General features: G+C 41.9%; 1 protein-coding gene across 6 annotated transcripts in view; it reads right to left on the bottom strand.

Moving 5' to 3' along the window:
- LOC118125960 (spermatid perinuclear RNA binding protein) overlaps positions 1-25,929 on the bottom strand; it is a 79,623-nt gene that overhangs the window by 23,001 nt on the left and 30,693 nt on the right. For all 6 annotated transcript variants that reach the window (XM_035185069.2, XM_035185068.2, XM_035185067.2 and 3 more), the window contains 3 exons: positions 12,495-12,674; positions 2,233-2,483; positions 987-1,161 (listed from right to left, as the gene is read on the bottom strand). In XM_035185069.2, coding sequence (XP_035040960.1) covers positions 987-1,161; positions 2,233-2,483; positions 12,495-12,497 — 429 coding nt within the window. In that variant the 5' untranslated portion in view covers positions 12,498-12,674. The remainder of the gene's footprint in view (positions 1-986; positions 1,162-2,232; positions 2,484-12,494; positions 12,675-25,929) is intronic.

Genomic DNA, 25,929 nt, shown 5'->3' with positions numbered 1-25,929 from the left:
TGCTATAAGTACAAGTATGTGGGGCTGTTTTTGGTGTTGTCAAAATACTGGCCAGTTGACTGCATTTGTGTGTATTCACTTGTATTATTTCATTGTTTTACACTCACCATCGAAGTGAGGCCAAAAATCTGGTCATCAAAATACATGACTTGTTTTAAACTTGGGTTAAAGCTTAGGATAGAGATTATGTTAGTTTAAGAATGAACTATTAACTATTGAACTAGATTGAATTAAGTTCAATCTTGTGTATTACAAATAAATAAATACAAGACTCATAAACCACAGCACATAAAAAATGATCTTGCATGTTTAGTGTGGCCTCTCTGTAGGTGTCAGTTTTGTATTGTGTGTGTGTGAGAGCGAATGTAAGGAGCTCCACTTCTGTGCCATGACTTGTTAATGAGGAAACATGACACTGACGTAGTGACAAGAGTATTAATCACACATGACTCATACAAACACCTCTCAACTTCTCACTTGCAGATATTGCTGCCTACTTATGCCAACACTCACGACTCACCTCTTTACACTTACACATGAACTTATACACACACACACACACACACACACACACACACACAGAGCTGTGGGAGTTAGCAAACTCAAGCAGAGACACTCATAAAATGTGGAAGCTTATCCAAATAGCTTCATTTCTGACACTGGAGAGGATTATGTGATAAAAATAGTACTTTTTGGAAATAATTTGTCAGACTGGGATGTCACTGCAAGGCTAAGATGTTTGTGTGTGTGTGTGTGTGTGTGTGTGTGTGTGTGTGTGTGTGTGTTTGTCAGCATCAGTTTTGTAAACAAGTGTATTCAAGAAAACAAAAGGCTGAGAGCAGGAAGCAGCATCATGTGTCTGAATGTATGCATGTGTGTAGGTGTGTTTGTGTAGGTCTGTGTGTTGTTGTGTGTGTGTGTGTGTGTGTGTGTGTGTGTGTGTGTGTGTGTGTGTGTGTGTGTGTGTGTGTGTGTGTGTCTCTTACTTCGATCTGTGTGGGTAAATGGTGACAGACAGTGTCCAGCAATGTCTGTGTGGGTTTGCCTTTGCACATGAGCACCAGCTCCAGGTCCATGTCGCCTTTAACCAGGAGGCCTTTGGCCACGAGGCCGATCCTCATCACGCCACACAGCACGCCACCGCTGCTGGACTCCTTGTTGCTAAAGGGGAAGAAAGGACATAGACAGTTCAATGTATGGATGAAAAACTCTAATTTTACCATTTTTACATTCATATATATGCCTGGATATCAGAGATTTAGCAAAACAGTATAAAAACTGAAAGGAAAATGACCTTGTTAATGTAATAAGGTCACTATGATCACTAATACTTCATAATTAATCATAATTACTTTTTTTGACACATCTAATCAATCGAATTACTCTGCAGGCGTGATGCCCAATATAAAAACTCAATTTGCCTGACATAATAGCATAACTCCATTTAAAACCAACATTATTCTACTGTTGAACTAATGTTTGGTAAGGAGCTCCGTTAAAGATGAAAATATAAGGTGCCAGCTTCGCAAAACAAGATCTGACAAGGCAATTTAAGGCTTTAATGAGAAGTAGTGAACCCTTAATAAAAGAGATTCATGGAGATCGCTGACCATGGCGACTCTGCCCAGAGATTGTCAAGTAGTGAAGTGAATTTCCTCAAGAGCCAAACATGCTTCTGCTGCCTGGGACTGAGGCCTTTGAGCAGAACTGTCCGACTGTCCGAATATATGAAAGATATTGGTCTATACACGTTATGCAATAAAAAACTATTTATTAGCACATGTTAGCACTAAAAGAGTAATCACTTCATCTGTATAATAATCGACAGACAATTAATTGACGAAGAAAAAATAAAAGCTATTTAAGCATTTGGAGAATTTTACAGTTTCTCTTGCTGGTCTGTGATGACACGACACAGTCAAGTCATTTTCACACAAGGGATCAGTGCTGAGGTTGATGCGGGGGTGGAATTGCCGTCTTTGTAAGCCATGCACAGCTCTACCAAATGTGAGAATCTGTTTGAGCAAGATGTTTTGGCTAAAATCAGCTGTGAGTAGCATCATCATCACTACCCTCTGACATCAGACACCTCGTCAAAGAGAAGCAGCTCCAGCCATTGCATGAAAAAACAAGAGGATGTCACCTTCTGTGTCAATCGAGTTTCTGGGATTTAATAGACTAAATAATGAATCTATTGAATGTAAAAAATATAAAGTGTTACTTCTACTTTACCTGCAGCTGTTACTGGATTCCACTGTTTCCTCGCTAGGCTCATCGCCAGGGTCGTCCTCCTCTGTGCTGTCTGCTGGTTTGCTGTCGACGTTACTTCTGCTCTTATCCAGCCAATCGGAGACATGTTTGAGGGCACACTCCACAGTGGACACCAGCGTCTGAACTGCCTCCAGCTCTTGAGAGGACGGGTAGATGGTGGAGTGTTTTGCCATGACATGGCGGTCATCGTTACTGAAGGACCGGAAGGACCTCTGAAAGGGAAAGGACAATGATAAATAACTAAGTTGTTATTTCTGTAAATCACATTAGGTTTATATGATTACAATCGACCGGGAGCCTTAAAACATGGAGGATGCAAGCATACCGGTACACAAAAACCAACACAAATACACACACACACATATGGCTATAGCAGCGGCACCACTGATGACAAACTTCCAAAAAAACTGACTTAGCTCGAATCAAATTGAGCTTTGGTCTCCCTGTTGATGACACAATTCACTCTATCACACAACCAACAAACACACATTTGCACCACACGTACGTTTGCACCACAACCATAAAGCAAAAACACGGACCCGGCCACTTCCTTTCCCACCAAGCATGTTTGTGCAGAAGTGTTCGTTGTGCTCATGCACACAGTATCTCTTGTAGGTGGGGGGGGAAATCAATTCTTAATTCAGCGGCAGCTCCCATTTAATGGCCCTGACCCTGACACGCTTGCATGCACACATGTGCACACAGCTCTCAGAAATTCATCTGACCGCCACACTCATATCCTCTCCTCCACCTGTGCTAATTCAATCAATCAGACATTCCGGCTCGAGGAATTCATGTGGGCTCTTTAGACTTTCTCATTTGCTCCCTCCTACTCTCCAGGAGGTGTAAAGAGGAGAACCATGGAAGGAGGGGATCAGCAGAGAGGAGGAATCACAGAAGAGAGTAAACAACATCGAATAGAAGTGGCCTGAAGATGGGAGAGAAGACAGCTGAGGATGTCGATGGGAACAGAGCAGAATCTTTAAAAGGGACAAGCAAGGTTGTGGGACTGGAGGATGAATTCAAAGTTGAAAGGAAGAAGAAAAAAAAAGATGAAGGAGAGGAGCAGGTGGAACTGAGGCTTTTGTGATTTGCAATCTGCAATTAATACCTCGCAGATGGGGCCCTGAGCTTTTACATTCATATGGAAACACCTTGTAAATTGTACGTTAGCTTTTAACATCCTTTCATCCATCAGTGTTTCAGTGGGTGGTTGTTTTTGTGGCACGAAAACACTTTGTGTTGGGAGATCAATTAAATATCTGACCATTAAGTCTAATTGAATATTAATGTACAACTGATACAGCAGAGTTTTAAGTGGCTATATAGAGAAGTGATGATGGTGTAAACCTACACATCCGTGGTAATATAAACTAAGTGAGCTCTTTGGAATTACCTGCCTTTATGTATGAAATTGTCGGAACACATGCAGAGTGGTAGTGTGTGAAACCATCGAGTAATGACATGAACAAAAGCTGAGCGGAGTCCTCATGCTGTGGCCACGTGTTCGATTCCGAGCTGCTTGCTGCCTTTCTTTCCCCATTCTCTCTCCCTATTTACATTACATTACATTACATTTCATTTAGCTGACGCTTTATCCAAAGCGACTTACAATAAGTGCATTCAACCATGAGGGTACAAACCCAGAACAACAAGAATAGAGAAAGTACAATTTCTTCAAAAGAGCAAAACTACAAAGTGCTATAAGTAAGTGCCATTTAAGTGCTACTAAATTGTTAGTTTTAAATATTTCATGCTTGCACTGTCCTGTCAATGATGGTGAAAATGACAATGATAGTCAGTGAAGATGACTCCAAGAGCACAACACAGAATTATCAGTGAGGTAAAAAAAAGACAATCACGACACTCTACAGTGCGACTGGGACGATGTGATAAAATGAAGGTTGAAACGTTTGAAAACAACCGTTACCACATATGGTGTAAAAGTGGCACTACAGAGCAACATCATCCCAAAAGGTTAAGTTTATCCAGGTATCTTCCAGTATATTGTCGTGGTCTCTGTCCACCAGCTGAAGCTCAGAAGAAGTTGGGTGATGCAGCAGAACAATGACTCGAAACACTGAAGTCAATCTGCTACAGAACGACTTCAAACAAGAAAATCCACTTCTGGTAGAGGCGCGGCCTGATGGAGATGCTGTGACTAAACTCGAGTGGGCAGTTCACACCAGACATCCTGGGAATATGTCTGAGCTAAAGCAGGTCTGTGGAAAGAATGATCCACAAAAAATCCTCCTGCACAAACAGCTGCTAGAAAAGCTGGTTTGAGGTCATTGTTGCTGAAGGAGGTTCGACCAGTTATTAAATCCAGGGTTTATTTTTGCACAAGCCTTGTGAATGTTTCACGGGTGTGTCCATTAACAACCCAACAGGTTATAATTACTTGTGTTTTTATTAGCTTTGGCACCTTTTGTTCATGTACTTGTGACTTAGATAAAGATCAAATCACATTTTAGGACCAATTGCTGCAGAAAAACAGGAAATTCCAAAGGGTTCACATATTTTTTCTTGCCACAACTGAGTTAAAAAGCATTACCCTTTTGTATCAAAGAACAACATGTAAATGATCATAGGAGGATAATAAAGTACGATAACAAAATATGATACAATGCTTTTATTCATTCAATCATTTCATATGAACTTTGGTGTGGTGTAAAAAATCAAGTATCCCAGCCAATGTGACCAAACACGACCCGAACCAAATTATTATTTCAAATCGTTTTTCTGAAATATCGACACTTTACACTGTCAACATAAAAAAGTGTATGAATCAGAATCGTCGTAAGGTTACTAGGGTTTGGATCTTTTTACTTTTTCACAGCCTGGATCACTGATATGCGTCTTCCCGGCTTTTCATCCCTTCTTTCACTTTCTCTCTTATCTTCTTTTCCTCCAGCTTTTTATAGAAATATAAAGATATTCTATTAAAACAATTAAGATCACAAGCGCCTGTTTAGATTATCAGTTGCTAACCTGAATCTGAAGGAAGAGGTTCATTTTTAATCATTAGTGGTTATCACGCTATGCTGGGGAGCCTGAAGTGCACAACCCGGTTCAACATGAGGAGGCTGCTCTCAACAAGCTGCAAAGTAGGGCTGCTTATCTCAGAAAGCCACATTTCCTTTTATTCACTACACTCACACACTAATAGAAACACACACCAAGCATGGCAGACACACACACACACACTGCAGAGAGATGACCTTTTTGGCGTAGTATGGATAGGGAAGCTCGAGCGCTACTATCAATCTACTTGAAATCCAAGGACCACCTACACACACACACACACACACACACACACACGCACACACACACACACACTTCATCCCATTCCTAATTGAACTGGGGGCATTCTCTTTCATCGGAGTGAGTGAGATAAAGCCATCAACAGAATCGAGGACAAGCGCTGCACAATCAGCACGGCCTCACAGCTCGTGTGGAGTGGGGCACCGAAATAGAGACTTTGTTCACACAGGAACTCAACTGTGCACCCTGGAGTAACACAGGATGAATAAAGATACCTTGAAAGAAAATGCGGCTCTTAAAATGTTATGAAATAATAAATGTAGTTCAGTTTTTGGGATCACCATTACATACGTGGATTCATTTTATCAATGTTTGTCTGTTAGCAGGATTACAAAAAAAACCACTGGACAGTTTTTCAACGTTTAGAATAATTCTTGATCGATTGATGGATCTTTATTAAAAATTCAGGCATCTTTAGGGGATTGATATTTATTGGTGTTGAGCAAAAATAAAAATCTATTAGATTTAAATCCAGTTTCATGAGGGGACTCTTGAGCCTTGGCGGAGATATGTTTCTACAGTTTTTCATTTGACTTGTTCAGGCCATCAATAATTTGCTCTACCTTGAAACGCGGTTTCCAATATATCTTTATTAGTGTTATGAGGCATCTGTCAAAAATATTAAGCTCCTTCGTTCAGAAGCTCCAATGGTAGTAGTGTCGAAAATATTACCGGATTTCTTTATTTTTACTGATTTATTTTGATAAATAATGAATAAATAAATAAATATGAGGTTTTCCTACTTTCCTCTATGATTATTCTCGAGTTTTTTGACTGTTTGTCGAACAATAAAGACAATTTGAAGATTGACTCGACAGATTACTCAATAATGAGCAACGTAACGTAACTGAACATAAAATCCCTGCAGTTCTCCTTTATTGGGCTATGAAGGATATTTGGAGTCTGTGAGTGTGATGCAATGATTTTCTTCTCTTCACTCTTCTCAAGCAAAAAGCGTTGCATAAAAAAACTGTGAGCGTACTGACTGTTTATCTAAATGCACGTGTGTGTGTGTGTGTGTGTATGTGTGTGTGTGTATGTGTGTGTATCTTTATACGTGTGTGCCTTCTCCGAGCAGTGTTTAACAGACCAACAGTCGCAGATTTTATGAGCCGTGGCTAATAGGAGCTTCTGCAGCCATAAACCACACTGCGAGCAGAGTGTCTGTGTATCTGCGTGCAGGTTTGTCACTACTACTCGACCATGAGGGAGTTGTTGCCCAGCCGCTCTGATCACCATGTAAATCAGAGCAGTTAAGGAGGACTCGCTGACAGGAATCGACCCCTTAGGCCAGCGTGTGGCCTGATTTATGACATTTAGATAAGCGACATGATAAATAAGTTACTGCCAAAAAAGAACCGATGCAGGATTTTACAGATTCACCCTGATATGGACAAACATTTAGTGCATTCCTGAAAAATTAACAGTTGGTAAGCGCAGTTTTCTTTGGAAAAACAGATTAAAAGAGAAATATGGACATAACTGTCAGTTTTATTTTTGCAACTGCTCTATGTTGAAGCCCCTGATGTCCTCTTAACATCCTGATTATTATCATCAGGGCTGTAGCTCAGCGGGTTGTTTGCCATCAACCTAGACGCTCACTCACGCTCAATCTGTTAGAGAACGTCCTTGACTCCGCCCTGACCTCCACACAATCTGGAGGTCAGTCGCACAGTATGTTCAGGAGTCCAACAGTTTGCCTGTGAGTGAGAGGATAAATCATAAATGATGGTCAGGTCACAGAGGACCTTGAGCCAGATGCCTGGGACAACCCCCGGTGTCACACAATGACACTGTGTGTAATTACAGCAGGTTGACCTCACGCTGGTTCTTGGAAGCGAAAAATGTAGTTGTAAGGGCAAAATCAAATCTGATATGTCTCCAAATTCAATTTATGATGCACAAATTGAATTACATTGCTACAACGACATCTGCCGAGGCAATGAACGTGAAAGATTAGATGAAGAGGACATAATGAGCCACTATGTTTGAGGGTAAAACTATAAGTAAATGCACATGAAATGGCTAAACTGTTTTTTTCTGGGGGTTTGTTTAAAACCTGCCTGAGTGCATCACTGCTCTTGTTGCAAAATATCCCACAAAACCATCCTGCAAATTACCTCACTGGCTAAAACAATACACAACAACACAGACAACTTCCTACTAAGCTGTTATATTAGTCATGTAGTAAGGAATGTGTCGTAATGAAGCTAAGTGAAAGTTCAGTCAGGAGTCAGTCTTCATAAGTCACAGCCACAGTTCCTGTTGGCTCCGGCGGTTTCACCATTCTCTCTCATCCAATCACAACCTGACTAGCTCACCGATTTTAAAATGTTCTCTCTCTCTCTCTCTCTCTCTCTCTCTCTCTCTCTCTCTCTCTCTCTCTCTCCTGTGAAACATCTTGCTCCAAAGGAAGTGATTCCACCAAAGCTCAGATATCCAAAGAAAAAAAAGGGACAATTCAGGAATCAGTTTGGGAGACACAATAAAATACCACTGCCTGAGATTCTTCTCACTTACCAAGGCATCAGCAACAGGCATTTACATCTGCAAGCCACTGGCACACACCATGCACTATGTGTGTGTGTGTGTATACCTTCTGATGCCATTGTTGAATAGAGCTTTTAGACCACACACTTACCAATTACATTCCATTTCATGGTCCACTGAGGCCGACCGGCTGGCAGGTCCATGTTACATAACCACATTACACAGCATTTACAACTCGCTGTGTACGAAACTAACGTGCACACACATAGACACAAGAGCAGAAACCAGGCAAACGATTCAAAACAAAACCTGCACGCGGCAGGTACGAATGGCAAAGACACGTAAAACACATACAAGCAAAGACAACACGCATGGATCCACTACTTCTATCCATCACCCTCTGCTCAGTGCTCTGCAGTAAAACCATGTCACTTGGAGGTGTTATGGTGAGACCCTGTCAGTGGCAGCTACTTCCCTTCAGTAGCAGCAGATTCCAGTGACGTCCTGTTCCTCTCCGCTGCCGCTCGTCTCTCTCAGCCTCTTCCTGTCTCTCTGTGACCATCTGCTCGAAATTTCACGACCCTACGCCAAGGACAATCTCGCTGGAACAATATCAGCTGTGATTGACGGATACCTTACACCTGTGTCTTTGCATGAGAAGTGTTTCCTTTCACAAAATAACCTATTCGCTATCATTTCAGAGCATCGCACTTGTGTTTGTGTGGTCTTACTTTTAATGAGACGGGAGCTTTAAGTGTATGCTGAGTGCTTGGATGATAAAACACGCGATATGGGGCTTTGTGTGGAGAGAATGAGAGATGAGGATGTGGAGGATGCAAACAAATAAGGTCGACAGAGGTGAGCAATCGGCAGAAGGAGATGAGATATGAGAAGGAAGATGAAGAAAAATAGGATTTTTAATATTTTTTGCCAGCTGCTGCAGAGACAAAGGTTTGTTAGTGCCGACGCTGACAAAACAGGCCACAGCTCCCTCATAGTAAAACGCACGGGCGATAAACACCAGGCAAAAAGCACCTTAGAAGTGGTGTTTGTGAAAAAGTCACACGGCTTCATTGGAGTACAGAGTAAAAGGAAGAAACAAAAATTCGGAAACCATCAAAAACAGGCCAGGGAGTGATGGGACAAACAACACTGGGGAAAAAAGAACCCTGTGGCGTCTCTGTAACATTCAGCAGCCTTGGGGAGATTTCATTAAAAATTCATCCTGTGATTTATCTGCACTCTGCTTGGCAGGCCGGATTGCCACAATCCGCTATATCCTATTCTATTGTGCTCTCTGTCTCTCTCTTTTTCTCTCTTGCTGTCTTTTAAATTACCACATGCGCTCAGTCACACACACACACGACAGCAACATATAGCAGCAATAGCGCCCTTGTGGCTTCATAATCTGGCGGCAAAACAACAGACAGGCCGCCGGTGCCAAACTGGACTTTTCAACTAAGCTGATAAACAAAAGACAACAGGGAGATACATGGAAGACTATAATGCAGGACAACATATAGGACACGTCATCAGTGTCTGTGAAATTCCCAGCCTGTCTTGGTTCTATTCTCACCCCTGTCGGTTTGTTTGTTTGTTTGTTTGTTTGTTGGCTGGTTGGTTTGTGTGGTTGTCAGTATGATAATGCTAAAAATGAAAACACAGACTTGAATGAAACCTGGTGGAATGATGGGACACGGGCCAAGAAAGAACCCATCAAAATGTTCCCACTTTCTTTAAGGTTGTGAGATTGGGCGTTTTTCCCATTTTCCCCAAAATCCCAGGGAATAATTCATGGATCTTGAATCTGGCATATTTAGGGAACTGATATCTGAGTGTGTGCAGTTTGGCGCAGCTTGATTGACTTTAAGAAGACTGATGAGCTTGGAGGAGGTTTGTGCCCTACTCAGTGCCTTCAAGTTTCATTTAGTTTTTTTGTCAATGTGCAGTTCTGATGGCATCTCATACCCCAGATTTAATTGCAGAGTAAGCGCTCATTACTTTCACACTGCTCTCCAGGGGGAAAATCCTTCTACCCATTGTCCTGTCTGCTTGGTGAAGATGTCTGCGATTGGTGCAGGCAGCTGCAGAAAAGAAACATTTCCTTCTGTCTTCAGCGAAGAAGCTGTGAATTTACAGCTCACAGTATCTTAATATGATGTTAGCGCATTGAACTTTAGGTTGGAAACTCGTTTACTATATTACGAGAACGACGCTGTGACCCTGAACATCCCTCCAAACCTTCATTAAAAAAACTGGCAGCTCAGTAAAGCTTAATCGTCTTTTTGATAAATAGTAAGAAATTGTTGAGAATTCACATTAAAAAGTCAAATCTGATTAGACTGGAAAAAAACCGAAGACTCCCAGAACATAATAAAACAAACATAAAATGATGTAATATTACAGAGCGGGAACACTCTATGAAATATGTTTTCTTGCTTTGACAAAAGCTGTTGAATAAATTCAGTTACATCTCATATGAGTATTTTATATTAAAAAACAAAAAAACTTTTCAGACTTCTGCAGTGTTTCCTAAAGACGTCTTAAACTAATGATGTGATGAATGCGCATGGAGACGCAGACATACTGTGGACATGTGTATCCATTAAATACAGAGAGCTCACAGCAAAGTCGATATAAGAAGCGGTTCACGCGGTGACACCCTCACCAAGGTCACCCACAGTATTTGCTGCATCACCATAACTGAAGACTAGCTGCTACACACACACACACACACACACACACACACTCGTCTCATTACCCTTGGTTATTTATGAGCACCACCATGTATCCTCTTCTGCAATGTCCAACCTCAGCACCTTCAGCAATGTCTTGTTTTCTTTCAATCTCTCTCCGTCATTCAATTTGCTCCTCCCCCACCTCCTCTCCGTTCTCCTCTCCTCCCTGCGTTCTCCCATCCTCCCAAACGAACCACTCTTCTACTATCTTCCTCTTTGTGCTGATTTCTCCTCCTCCTCCTCCTCCTTCTTCCTCTTGTTCTAGTTTTTAATAATTCATCTTCTGCTCTTCTCCCCCCCCCTCTCTCCTGGGGAAAAGCTCCTACTGTCACAGGCCAAGACCATTAATCAATTCTTTCTCTTTCTCTCCCCCTCCTCTCTCGCTTTCTAGCTACCTCTCTCTCATTTCTTCACCTCCCTTCTCTCTTTTCCCACTCTCTGCTTCTCCTTTTGCTTTCCATATCCTTTCCTCTTTTCATCCCTCATGTTTCTGTCCATCATTTATGTTATAATGGTCTTATCTGCCCCCACTTGTCATTCTCTGCCTTCACTGCTCTCTTTGATCTTTGGAGCCGTCTACTCCTCTTTTTCCAAAACAGCCCTTGTTCTTTCTCCTGCATCTTCTTCCTCACATAACACGCCTCTAGTGTTGTTTTGTAAAGAAAAGTTAAGTAATTTCTGCTCTAATTTGTCATCTATCCTTCTTTTTTACATATAACAAATGAAAACAGGTGGGATGTATAACTTTAATTCCATATCTTATTAATGTTTGTGGACCAAGTAAGAAGAAAGAGATCTAACAAACCCAATGGATAAACTTGCATGGCACTCAATAGAGTGCATACCTCTGCCAAGGCCCAACAGTCCCCAACAGAAACCATATTTAAATTCACCACAAATTAATTTTTATTTGGATCTGCACTAAATTGTGCACACTCATAAATATCAGTCAACTAAACATGCCTGATGTTTTCATCACAATCCACCCCGATTGAGATCCACACCAAAATTAAATAGCTTCTTCCCTGGTCCAAACCACATCCTTCCACCAAGTTTTGTGGTAATCCGTCATTTAGATTTAGCATAATCCTGCTAAATATCAAACAAACGCAGACAAAAGACAACCTCCTCGGCGGAGGTAATTACTACTTATCCTGCTATAGGAATATGAGTATACTGTAGAGAATAAATTCTTAGGGACCATATAAGAAAGACATCTAAGAACTAAATGAAGAACCAATTGCAATTAAATTGCTCTTTTCTCTCCCTCTTATAATCTCCACTCTCCTTCTTTTCAACATCACCCTCCTTCTCTTTCTTCCTCTATTTCCATTCACTGTTCTTTCCCCTCTTATATTCCTCCATGTCTTTCATTCCTCTGTCTTCTCCCTCTTCGCTTTCCTCTATGATAACATATAGTTCTCAGCTGACGTCTACTGCTCCAAAACGCAAAGCTACACACTCTCGTCTGCACCAGCTCTTATCAGGCATCTACCTCGCTCTCTCTCTTAGTTGTCATGTCTAGTGCAGGGTTATCAGATTGAACTCTCAACACCCACAGTCTGGAGGCTGTTTCCTTACATGACTGTGGATCCACGTGCACGGTGGCACCCGAGAAGCACACGCACACACACACTCACACCAGCGAATCTGCAGAAGAGAGCTCATTACCATGCCTGCAGGAGGGGCGGTCGCACGTTTCCTTCCTTCTGATGCCCGCTCGCTGGTGCTGCCGGGCGCGTGGTCGGGTGCAGGAGCGAGGCTACCGGTCAGGATGCTGCTGTGAAGCCGTTCGCCCTCGTCATGTGCTCTTCTGTCACTCTGGCCACCGCTCTGCGAGAGGTTGTACTTCTAAGAGATGGAGACACATGATGGAGAAGAGAAGAAGGAAAGGTTAATGCTACCTTAACAACTAGGAAGGAAGTTTCAAGGAACATTTTCATTGCTGCAGATAAACAACATCTACAAGAGGATGTCGATATATAAAATAACACACACACACACACACACAGTTTTCTCAGTGGGGGTGCAGTCCCTTTCATTGAGTAGAAGATCTAACAGAATGGCTGATCAGCCTATGTTGAGATCGACACATGGACACACAAACACACACAAGCACGCACACAGGCCTTCATTCATTTTTCATGAGCTAGCAGGGGTCTGAGGGGGGGGATGTAATACAAACGTCTACTTGTTTTCCAACACTGGGTTACACACTTTCACCTAACACACCCAACGACACACACACACACACACACACACACACACACACACACACACACACACACACACACACACACACACACACACACACACACACACACACACACACACACACACACACACACACACACACACACACACACACACACACACACACACACACACACACACACACACACACACAAGCAAACTAGTTAACACACATGGGAATCCTCTCCTCTTTCCTGGATAATAACGCAACATTAATGGGTTTCATTAAAGTCAAAAGACAATATTTGATGATTTAAGTACACACTATATATAGTAAAATATATTCATGTGATTTCTTATATTTTATTAATGAAGAATTGTGTCTTTAACTTCAAAATCATGAATGCATAAGACATTGCCAACTACTTCATACAAGGAGCAGAGAGAAAACTACTATGGGACTTCTGCTTTATTTTAAAGTACAGTTTTACTGTGCACTTCAGATTCACCTCAGGATGAACAGTGCAGAGGGAGGAAGTGAGAAAAAGGGATTTCAAATTACAATGTGCAGTGCTTAGTGCCTCGAGAGATGGACCATTGTGCTGCCGAGTGCTCCTTCCACCACAGTGTGTGACTTTGACTGTGACTTTTATTCTTCTCAGTGAACAAAAGACAGAGGTGACAATGAGGTAGTACGGGGGAAAAAAATAAAATGCAGAGGGACTTTAGACTCTCGTAAAAAATAAACTGCTGAATAAGTTTATTATTGGGTATAAAGTAAATTGAGGTTAGTTGTGACTTCTACCTTTAGCTCATCTTCGGGCTCGGTACAGTAAAACAAACATGTGGTGTTGCTATGAAAAACACAGGCCAGTTTTATCAGTGCGGAGAAAAGCCGAGGTGAACATATACACAACGTTCCTATTCACAACATTAAATGTCAACAGTATCGCCACTGACAGAACACAGACGCATTTGGTCACACTCAAACCAGAGCAATGACATTTATAGAGCTGAGTGTGTCTGTGTGTGTTCCCAGTGTAAAAGATGATTTGTCAAAGGTCTGGTGGATTAAGGGTTTGCCCCATTCAAGCAGGTGTGGTGAAATAAAATAGTTTGGATTTAATTAATGAAATATAATATAATAATAATATATATACTAATATATATCTAATAATTGAGCGTGCAGAAGAAAATTAGGTATCATTTAAATAACAGATATTAAAATGGCTTAAAGTATTAAAACTATCAGACCATTTTAAAGAAAGTGAAAAATCTGATCTGCCCATTTATCTAGATGCGCTTTGCAATTAGATTTTTTAGTAGTGTTTGAGTAATCCTGCTTAACAGACTTACGACAGTGAAAACATAATTTCTTTGGCAGAGGTAATCATGGGCCTGGCAGCAAAACACTAATTAGATTAAAATGCTCGTACTTGATCTTCACTTTTAGTTATTTAAAATTTAAGATTTATTCAAAACAGATCAGATTCATTTATTAGATCTAACAAAAACTATGAATAACACAGTGAATCAGGCTTTTTGTCTTGGGGCTACAATAGAAACAGCTTCCAAAATTTGTGTCAGAGCCTCATTACCTGGATTTTAGTCTGATCTGCAAAAACCTATAAGATGAGGAACGTTCGTGGAAACAATACAGATTCACAAAGCACAATCCCTTTGAATGTGAACTTTAAATTTTTAATCTCTCTGCTGCTGCACTGGCAGTTCTTTTATTTACACTGTGATAAATGATAAATAACAACGTGTCCATCATGTGCTGAGTATCTCATCACCCTGAGACTGTGTGTGTCCAGGGTTCTAGTATCTGGATCCTGTCAGGAGACACAGACGATAAACACACATGTGATTGTCGGTCTCTTTTGGAGGAGGCCTGCAGGGGGATTAAATCGTAGCGAAGCTGCAGGGGGGAGACGGAGGGAGATGCGAGTGAGTGTTTCGAAACAAGATAGAGAAAAATGCAGAGAATTGGAAATGGGTGTGAACACGAGCAGGCAGGACAAGGAGAGCGAGTAAAGTAGGTAAACAGCTAAACTGTTCGGAGAATGCAAAGCCGTGCGAGGGGACAGAGGGGAATGGGATAAACAACAGCAGCAGATATTGAGCTGGCCCCTCAGACAGACTCCACCTGAGGCTGCTCCTCATTTTCTCTCCAGTGGTCGCTCCCGAAGCCGCTGGCCGCCGGCCGCCGGTCTGCCCCGCTGACTATTACCTCCTCAACACACCTGGCAGCGACAGTGTCTGTGTTTCTGCAATTGTCAGTTAGCTTACAGCCAACACTCCTAACTGGAGGCTCTAACATGTACTGGCCACTTGGGATTGTGCGCACATGATTATAGTGCATGCTCACAGACACGGACGCCCCTGCCAAGAAGCATAATAGCAACGTGCCAGCCCCCATTCGATTCTCATTACGAGAGCAATTCAATGATAAACAACACCAGCGATTCCCTCGCTTTGTTTCCCTTCCCATGACACTTTCCTTTTCATTTCTCCAAAGATAAAATCAAGAGTGAGAAAATCATAAATAAAGGGCACATTATGTATATTACCTTATTCTAGAGAACAGGAAAGTGTGGTGGACAGTAAACCCACTCTCCTCTGGCTCCCACTGGGACTGCGGCCCACTATGGGCACTGTATTTTCACATGCTTCGTGCTCCTGTATCTAAACGTTCACTTATCCTCCTGTGGCTTCGTCTTCCTCGGGCCCACACTGACCAATTATTACAGTTCTCTCTGCATCCACACCCTCCATCTCCTCTCCTTCGCCTCCCACCGGTATCCAGTCGCCATTTTTTTCTGCTCCTCTCTTTTTCACACCATCCTGGTGGACCATTATGTGATTGTGTGTTTTTCTCCAGAGAGGGAGAGGAGAGAGGAGGGAAAACTGGCTGAGGCCCTGCCTCATTAACGGTTGTGGTGGCTGGACATGGACATTAGCATTTGCGCACACACATTCACACAAACACACACACACTATGATTGCCACAGTTTGGCCCCAGAGTTATTGAATTTATTTTACTAAGTTTATGCATAAGGAAAAACTACCACACACACACACACACACACACACACACACACACACACACACACACACACACACACACACACACACACACACACACACACACACACACACACACACACAACACACACACACACACACACACACACACACACACACACACACACCTACACTTGCTATGTGTGTGTGCCGTGTCTTTCTCCTTCCTGGTGATTACCTGTTTTCCCTGCGGAGATGAAAGGGACCGGGCAGAGGATAAGGAACGAGGGATGGGAAATGATGGAAAGATGAAGGAGTGATGGCAGCGCTGCAGAATCTGCTGAGGCTGCTTGTGAGCGGCAATTCACACCTTTCTCATCCGATAACCATCAAATGAGATGAATAGGAAAAGTGAAGGGAGACAGAATTGACAAAAACCAGGGAGAGCTAATTAGTGCTGCAGGAGATTGTTTTAACAAATGCCTCTGATTTCCATCTTTAAATTGTAGTTGAGATTATCAGACTTCTGGATCGTTCTGCTTCCAACTCCACACAATGTTAATGCAGCCCCCTCTCCGGTCAGGACCAGAATAACTGTAATACAAATTTAACTTTATAGAAAAAATGAATCTGCAGGCACTTTATAACCTTATGAATTATAAAACTCAAGAATTTATGAAAACTCTGAATCTAATAACCTCCATCAAAAAATACTACAACCAACAAAGCCTTGGATCCTGTCCCTGGAAAAAGCTTCCAGCCATAGTGTGAATAAAACATTATCTCAAAAGCAAAGTTTATATAAACTGGCTATAGAGCCCAAATGGTGACTTGAAATATCTTTTTTCATTTACCAGAAGTCTTGTCATTGACATCCTGTCTATAAACGAATTGATCAATCAGCTCATAGTTCCATCTTTAGGGTTAAGGTTAGATTTTATACCTAGACCTTTTTGAGTTTGTAGTTTTTTGATGAGAAGTGGTGGGATCTCATGTCGTGTTACGAAAAGGTGCCGAGGGACCCGTCATGAGATAATGGATGTCATGTGCTTGTTGCTCCGTGCGTTAGTTCCAGCTCTCACCCCGCTGTCACACGTCGTCCTCCGCCATTCTCCCAACCAACAACCTTACCGACGTCTCTGTGCACTCCAGTGAAGCAGACAATGAAGCTAATACACAAAGACACGAGCAGGTAGAAATATGGGAGATATTTCTGGCAGTGAAGTCTGTGTGTTATTTGGGAAGTTATTTCTGAGCTCCAGTGTTGATTTTCTTCTATTCCTAGGTGAGGCATTTTTGGTCTCATGCATGCTTTCCTCACCAACGCTATTTCAGACCCATCGTATTTAAACATTCATTAAACACTTGAATGGCTGTTTGAGTGTGTGAGTAGCCTGTGTGTTATAATAGTGCTGAGTTGCTTGTGGCATGCTCCTGGGTTACTCAATGTTTCCCATCAATTGCCTAGAATGTGGTGGCCCACCATGGTTCTAAATTGTCCCAACCACAGTTTCTTAATGACCCGAAAATCCCCAAATATTTTTACACTGATTCATTTGTGGTGACATGCGACAATATCAGCACTGACTGCCACGTTTAGGTTTTCTAGGTTTAAAGTTGTTATTTTACTTCTTAAAGTTTGAGCATCATCCTCTTACTGGCACAAGACAAAATATGCAGCCTCTCTTTCTCCATCATTCTCTCTCTCACTTTCTCCTTCTTTCAGATTCACATTAGCTGCCACAATGGTGATCCAGTGGACCATCGAAAAATCACAAAAGCTTTTACCGTACCTGAAGGTTTCTCTACCGGCCTGTTCTGTGTGTATGAGTGTGTGCTGGCTGTGTGTGTGACACAACTCACTAGCCGATCACAATATGTGATCAACCATCACCAAACTCAGGGTGAGGGTTGTTAGTTGTTAAACCTTATGTGAAGCAATGGAGCTGCATATTTATTCAGCGTAATTGACATTTAAGATATTCGAGTGGAGCAACTTGTGCACAGTAATATTTATTAGGTCCCCCTCTTGCATATGAGACAGCAGAGAGAAAATAAAGAACAGTGTGATCTTTGTTCTTCTTTGAAATAATAAAGATGAAAATGCTTGAATTTTGATGGATGACGAAGATGTTGACGTCTTGTGTATTTTCTCTCCATTTCCCACACAAACTTCCTTGTTTGATATTCATGTCCCATTCTTCCTCCGACGTAACGACACCTCATTTCCTCATCTGTCTTTTTATATTTCTTTTCATCTTTGGTGCCGGGGAGAAAATGGTTACTGTGCTGGATGTTGGACATAATAAACTCTAACGGACTAGCGGACTAACGGCTGAGTGATATAGAAGCCTGAATAATTTGAGAGTAGTCCTGACTGGATTAAGCACATCACAAGAGTAAAGGTGTGACTGAATACTTATGACCATAAAACTTTGCTACCAAAGACTACCTGCCATGTTTAGGGTTTCGTGATCAAACGTCATCAAATAGATGTTGGAAGAAATTGAATATAAAATATTCGTAGTGATGTGAAAGAAGCAAAGCCAGTAACAGTAACCAGGGTGTGAAAGCAGCCAGAATACCAAGAGCTGGATCGTGTGCTTCGTCCACTAAGAAGTCTAAAGTCAAGAAAAAAAAGAGAGCCAAACAGGAAGAGACACTTCAGAGGGAACCATTGTAGTTAAACTGTCCCCCTTCAGGTATCAGGTCGGGAGGCTGGACACTCTGACCCTCCTTTTCTTGTGCCTGTGTGGAGACCATTTATCAAGATGTGAAGAAAAGATACAGGGGTCGGTCAAACGGCAGGAGGCTGCAGTCATCGTGCCCTGCAGTCAGAGGAGGAGCCTGTATTTCACTGCCCGAGACACTAAGATAAACCTGCTTGTTCACTCGTTAAATAGCATCTTGTAGTTCGTAATTAAAAGAAGAAGAAAAAACAGTCAAATGCTCTAAAGTTGAGCTCCCAAATAAATGGAACTGCAATGGTGAGATCATCACTTACAACCTGCTGCTGATGAGATTTGAACAACCTATCCTCGGGGTTATGGAGCCACCCGCTAAAGCAATTAACAAGCAAACAATGCAAAGAAGATCTAGTGAGAGGCCACTTCAATAGAAACATAGGGGAAGATATAAGCTGTATTCCTGGAACGCATATCTCGAGAACCGCTAATCTTATCGGCAGGTGACCTCTGCTCTGTAGCAGCATCTGCTGGGTCCATGTTCCCAACAAAGACATGACATCTGACCCTATAGTTCAGGGTTCTCTGCAAACTAATTTGAGCTTCTCCGAACTTTAAATGAACTGGTGAACAGCTCTTTGTGCAGCGGTGGTGGTGGCACAGCTCCTGAATCCTGCAGCCAGTCTTACTGCAGGTCCCTTTTTCAGTTTCAACCGGCGTTACCACAGCAAACAGCCCATTCCAAACAGCCACAACACTAGTATTCTTAAATTTTCATCTCCACAAATGCAACGTGCACACAAGAGCTGCCATAAAACATTAAAGACAAATAACTCAAAGGTATCAGTGTTCATGCACTGATGCCACTGATACGTCACTCATCCTTTAACAAACAGCCCATAGTAGAGATACGATCAGGAGGAAAATATCGTGCTGAGATATTACCTGCATTATGTCTCATTAATGCAGGACTATGCAGCAGGCGAGACACATGCTGATCGTTTATTAGAACAAAGGACACCAGGGAAATGGTGTCAGGCGTGTCAGCATGACCGTAATGGTGCCGTCGTGTGTTGTCGTCCCTCATTTCCTTTTTCCTGGCAGCATCTCTCAAGGAGGTTTATTTTATACAATGTAGAGAATGTAGAGAATGTAAGAAATTCATTAGAAGCTACAAAAAGCTCATATCCCATTTCTCTTTCTCCAGTTATCTTTTCCCGGACATGTTTGTTTTTCCATTTTGTTTTCTCTCCCCGTTCCTCTACAGCAATACTAATATTGAGCACTTGGCAAGGAGAGTGCTTAAATAGTGTGACAACATTGCTGATGACCTCCTCCTCCGAGGTTATGTTTTCATTGCCGTCTGTCTGGTAGATTTTCTTGAAACTTGCTGGAAGTGTTGAGTGTGAGCCAAGGAAGAACCCAATATATTTTGGAGCAGATTCGATTTATCGGGCAGTTCCAGTAATTGGTTTTCACTTTCTTTAACATTGCCTGAATTTTGTGAATTTCTCAGACATGTGTTGAGTGCTGATATCTATGATCAGCTGAAATCTGGTGCAAATCTAGATAATGATGCAGGTATATGTATTACATAGTGATAAAGTGGCCAATGAGCCTTTGTGGAGATTGCGCACTCCTCTATTTGCAATCTGAAAACACTGTGAGGAATAAACTCATTGATGCATTAGGTGTTCATTTAAAACTACAGCTTGTGATTCCAGTTCCAGTTGTTCTCTGCTGCTGGTTTTCATTCCAGGGAGTTTTACACCCGGGATTCAGGCGGAACGCAATTTAGACTCTAATAGAACAGGGAACAAAATAAGAATGAGAGAGCAACTTACCACTCTAATGAAATATATGTATCCTTTCCAAGCCACGTCACTTCCATTTAGTCACTTCCAAGAGTTGACTTTGTATCAGGCAGACTTGAAAATATATTCATTGAATGTGATGTATTAACCTCTCTGTTAGCTTGGGAGCTTATACCAGACATAGTTGTATATTCAATACATTTATCCTGTCTTGTTTTGAGCAGTGGCAGCAAAGCATTTTGAAACATTTATCCACGAGTGTGTTATTTAATTGATATTTTCAGCAACAGGGAGAAACTATTTTAACTGTGGACCACAGCTCAACAGGAAAGTGATCTTTTGTACCCGACTATATATTCTGAGGTATAAATTAAAATATGGATTGGATAGATCTGGGTCGGTCGTGTCTGGCCTTTCCATGTGATGTTTTCATGTTCTCCACCTGATTTTTCTCTGGCCTCCTCCCAGAGTCTAGGTTAGGTTGATTGGAGACTCTAAATTGCCTGTATAGGTGAGAGTGGTTGTTTGCCACCATATGTCAGCCCTGTGATAGACTGGAGGCCTGTCCAGGGTGTACCCCGCCACTCGCCCAATGTCAGCTAAGATTGGCTCCAGTCGCCCCCCCCCGTGACCCCGAGAGGAGAGGCAGTATAGATAATGGATAAATGGATGGATGGACAGATCTGTTTCATGAATAAGTGAACACGTTTCTTCTCAGCATCACAGTCGACACACACCGACTCTGCCGAACACACACGCACGAAAGCAATTACTTCTCCTTCTGACTCTCCCGCTGATTTCCCCCCTGATCTTAACTTGTGCACCTGGTCTGTTCCAATCTATCTTAGCTCTCTCAGCTCTCTTATGTGTTCCTGCTGTTATTAACTCCTTGTCCAGTCTCCAATTCTCAGTCTTTCTGGAATCACACTTTGTCTGTCGCATTCAATTTTGTTTTCTCATCTTTATTGTGATTGTTTATTGGTTCTTTTGCCGACAGAAGTCCCTCAAGGTTTTTATTTTATTTACAGATTCTTTTGAAGAAGTCCACACAAATTAATACATACAACTTTCTACTAGCAAATTGCTATTTGCCATTTTCCTGTTCAAAACATAACTTGGTGCTTGTGTTGTTAATCCTCTATCTATTGTCCTGCTGGTGTGATGAATGAAACACCGCAGATCCACTTCTGTAACAATAACACGGTCTCCTAGCTACAGGGATCATATTTTCCATTCACTGCTGTGAAGGTGATGATGCTATTGTTATCTGGGTGTATGGATGCATCCTTGATACTTTGATGTGTATAATTACCTCAGTTACAAAAAATATAACATTGCAACTGCCGCTTCTGAAGGATAAAGTCGATTCTGTGATACTTAGAGTTTATGTTTATTCCTCTACTGCAGAGGCGAGGAACATTTTACCTGTCAAGGACAATTACAATAATAAGAACATCCTTGAAAGGCCATACTAAATTATAGACGGCTGGTAGGGATTCTCTTTGGTGAGATGTCTGATGTCAGATGGTAGTGATGATGATGACGCTGAACATTTATACTAGTATCTGTTTTGAGTGCTGCTCATTCTTACATTGCACTCATGATTCCTATCAATGAACAAACCTAAGTTAACAGCATCATCTAACGAGGAAGACATTAAATTCACCAGTCTTAACTGTAAAGGCTTAATAACCTTTTAAAATGTAGCAGCAACGTTTTACATCATCTCCATTTCCTGAGTGCCCATATAATCTGTTTTACAATAGACTCATCTTAAAGCCGTAGATCATTTTAATTTGCATGTTTCACTTTTGTTCATTCTGGATAGGGTATTTTAGCTTTTATCACCCTCGCGGCCAGAGTAATATTGACCGAATGGAAATGATCACATCCCTCTCATACCCACTAAAAGAAGAGACATCCTCTATTCTCTTAGATTAGAAAAATAAACCGACTTCCTTTTCTGGTTTCTCACTCATTCCAGTTTGAATCAACTTCTGTCGTCTGAAGGGATGTCGACAATGTGTTGCGTTTCGGGTCACATGCTACTGTACAGATTGTACAGAATCTATGCACAGGACAAATGCAGGTCCCTAGGTAACAAAAAAATGAAGATTAATTATCATGCCTTTGGTTTATCGATTGAATTTGGTATTTCAATCTATATTAACAGCAGGACAAGTTTAGATCAAGTCTTATTGAACCAGGTCATTGATGTGTATAACTGATGAGCTTCCTACAGTTACTATCCTCACTTTGGTCCCTCTAATCTTTTGAAAGGTTTAAAGGTTTTCCTGTCACCCTGTAATTAAATATAACCCTATTGTAAGCATTATCAGTGTGTATTCACTTAAACAGGCTTTGTTGCCCTGCGTATGTTTTAAGCTACTACACTGTCCTTCTGTCTTAACCGGGCCCAGGTGTAGGCAGACGGAGGTCAGAGTATTGATGAGATGGCAGAAAGCAGAGAAAATGCTGATGTTGTCTCTGGGAGGGAAATAGATAACATTGACAGGGGAGCGTAACTCCCGGTGGTCGATTATTAAAATGGAGAAAGCTGTATGTGTGTGCAGTTTCTGCTGATGGTGGGTCAGACTGGAGGGACGTGGGTCACAGGCTAACAAGGATAAATGAACGTGTTCATTGACTGAGTGTGCACATCTATCTATCTATCTATCTATCTATCTATCTATCTATCTATCTATCTATCTATCTATCTATCTATCTATCTATCTATCTATCTATCTAGCATTAGTCATTTCAGGTACACCTGTCATCTCCATGGGTTACTTTATTTTTAACTGAAAACTTATCTTCTGTACACACAGCTGACACAAATGTTTTGCGTCACTATGCCAGCATGCTCTTACTGTGTGTGTGTGTGTGTGTGTGTGTGTGTGTGTGTGTGTGTGTGTGTGTGTGTGTGTGTGTGTGTGTGTGTGTGTGTGTGTGTGTGTGTGGTGGTGTGTGTGTGTGTGTGTGTGTGTGCAATGCTAGCCTCCTGCTGTGCTGATTTCCACAGGAACAGATGGTCCAGCCCGGGCTCTGTCAAGGCTCCACAGTCTGTGGAGGACTTGTGAATGTGCATATAGTGTGTGCACATCCTGCTGGTTTCCTCTGCTTTTATTTGACATACTACTGAACACACACACACACACACACACACACACACACACACACACACACGAATGCTCAGCATCCACACACTGACGCTGATTGTTGCAGTGTAAGTGATATCCTAGTGGTCTTTGGCCTATTTGACTGATCCATTGACACTTAGAGTCTTAATCCTGCTTAAAAAGGCTCTTCACTGCTCAGCTCAAGTTTGCAAACACACTCGGCTGTTACTGCCCCACCTCTTTAAGTGTATGTGTATGTGTGTGTGTGTGTGTGTGTGTGTGTGTGTGTGTGTGTGTGTGTGTGTGTGTGTGTGTTTGTGTGTTTGTGTGTGAGTTTCTGAGCAGGTTCTTCTATCTGGAGAGTTACTAGTTATAAACATATATATTCACATAGATACCACCACACAGCATGCATGGTCATATTCTACTAGTATGAAATTCAGTTATTGTGCTTCTTAAACCACTAACACATCTATTAAAGGTTAAATATCTATATGGTTCTGATATATCAGTGGTTTTCAAAGTGGGGTAAATGACTGGTAAAGGTAAGGGACAAAATAAGAAGACACAGAGATAAAAGAAGAGACAAGAGCGGTGTCCCAATTCAGGGACACCGCAATTGACAAGACATCCGATAATAACTTTTAAATATAAGTATTGTGGTTCAACTCAACCGAACAGCTGACGGTACACAGCTGGGCACAGCAAAAAAAAATCAATGGGCAATAAAACTTTCTCATAATGTCCAACTGCAGCTCTGTTGCAAGACAACAGCAGGAAGAGAAGGAAATCCTCCGTAGACCAAACCGTTTAAATTTCCTTTCAGCCTTTGTGGTCGACCTTCATGGGCCGATTTATAAATCATACAGCAACCTGTTATTGGGCAGTAATATCTGCTTGGTCAGTTATTTGAAAGGTGATTTTTATCACTTCGGATAATTTAAAAGTCAAAGCCAAAAAAAATTAAATAAATATGAGCTCTTAACAGGTCTCTCAGAATCGAGGCCGAGGTTTGTTGTCAATAAAATTACATTGAAACCTTCCAAATTATGAAGCATGTTGCGAGTTGTGAGGTCATGAGGACAGCCAGGCTCGTCCAGATGTGCACTAATTCCCTAATGCGCTTTTACTCTACCACACACAAAAAGGCACACAGGCGTAGTACGACTTGGTATTCCAGCGATGTGTCCCTCTCTGTCAAATTTCATTAATAAAAGCAGCAGTACGGTGGGTGGTTCCAGATTAGCAGATTACCAAAATGCATTACAAAACCCAAATTACACTGTAGGATCAAGTGTTTTTAAGAAATTGGTTTCGCAGAATGTTATATAATCTTACGTTAGGAGTTTCAGTAAAACCAACATGGGAGAGTGTGTCCTGTCATTCTGTCTCTTCCCGTTTTTCTAGTTTTCACTCTCTTTAGCTGTTGCCTTGCCTGTCTGCTTCCCGGTTCTCTCTTCAGACAGCAGAGGAAATCTCCTGAATGCAGATTACGTTCACCTCTTCAACTTAAAAGACTGAATTCATGGCAAGAAAGGTAATTTTTCCGTCCTCAACTTCTGTTTTCAATAGCTCACAGACAACCGTTCCAGATGCATTCCATAAGTAAACACAAACAGAGTTGTCTGTGGTGCACTTTGATGCACAGATAGACGCGGTTTGCCTGAAACCTGTCTGTAGTATTCACAAACTGTAAACCTGCATTTTCTCCCCCACCCCCTACACGCCCCCATCTACAGTGCTTCAGCAGGAGCCGATCAGTGACTCCATTCATTCCCGGTCAATTTGGGCAGAGTGCTCGACGTGGCCGTTTCATTGCGCACTTCCTCTCCCGCCTGTCTCTGTGACTCAGGGGAGATGACAGATTGGGCCGAGAGGGAGAAAGGAAGGAACAGGAGGAGAGAGAGGAGAGGAAAGGAAAGGCGGGGTGGACGGTTGTGTATCGGGGGAGAGAGAGAAGGAGGAAAAGCATTTGGCAGGTTTGAAGGGTATGAGAAAGAGAACAAGTAGAAATGAGCACAAAGAGGGAGACAGGAAAGGTTTACAGTTAGTGCTGCACGGTACATTCACACTAAAAGAGTATTCCATTATCCTGTTGTGAAAAATGCTACGACACCCCATTTCACCAGTATCTGTACAGTGTTTTAATGAGAGCCATAATTCCTACAAGTGTGTGTGTGTGTGCAGCTCTCTGCCTCAACCTCTACTTCCTGCAGGCATAATGGGTGTGCCATTTGCTTTAATGGTGACAACCAGTTGAGGTGTATGG

This window comes from Hippoglossus stenolepis, chromosome 18 (genome assembly GCF_022539355.2).
Source record: "Hippoglossus stenolepis isolate QCI-W04-F060 chromosome 18, HSTE1.2, whole genome shotgun sequence".
Lineage (NCBI taxonomy): Eukaryota > Metazoa > Chordata > Actinopteri > Pleuronectiformes > Pleuronectidae > Hippoglossus > Hippoglossus stenolepis.
Note: the sequence above shows the minus strand (reverse complement) of the source record. Positions and strands in the feature narration are given on the sequence as shown.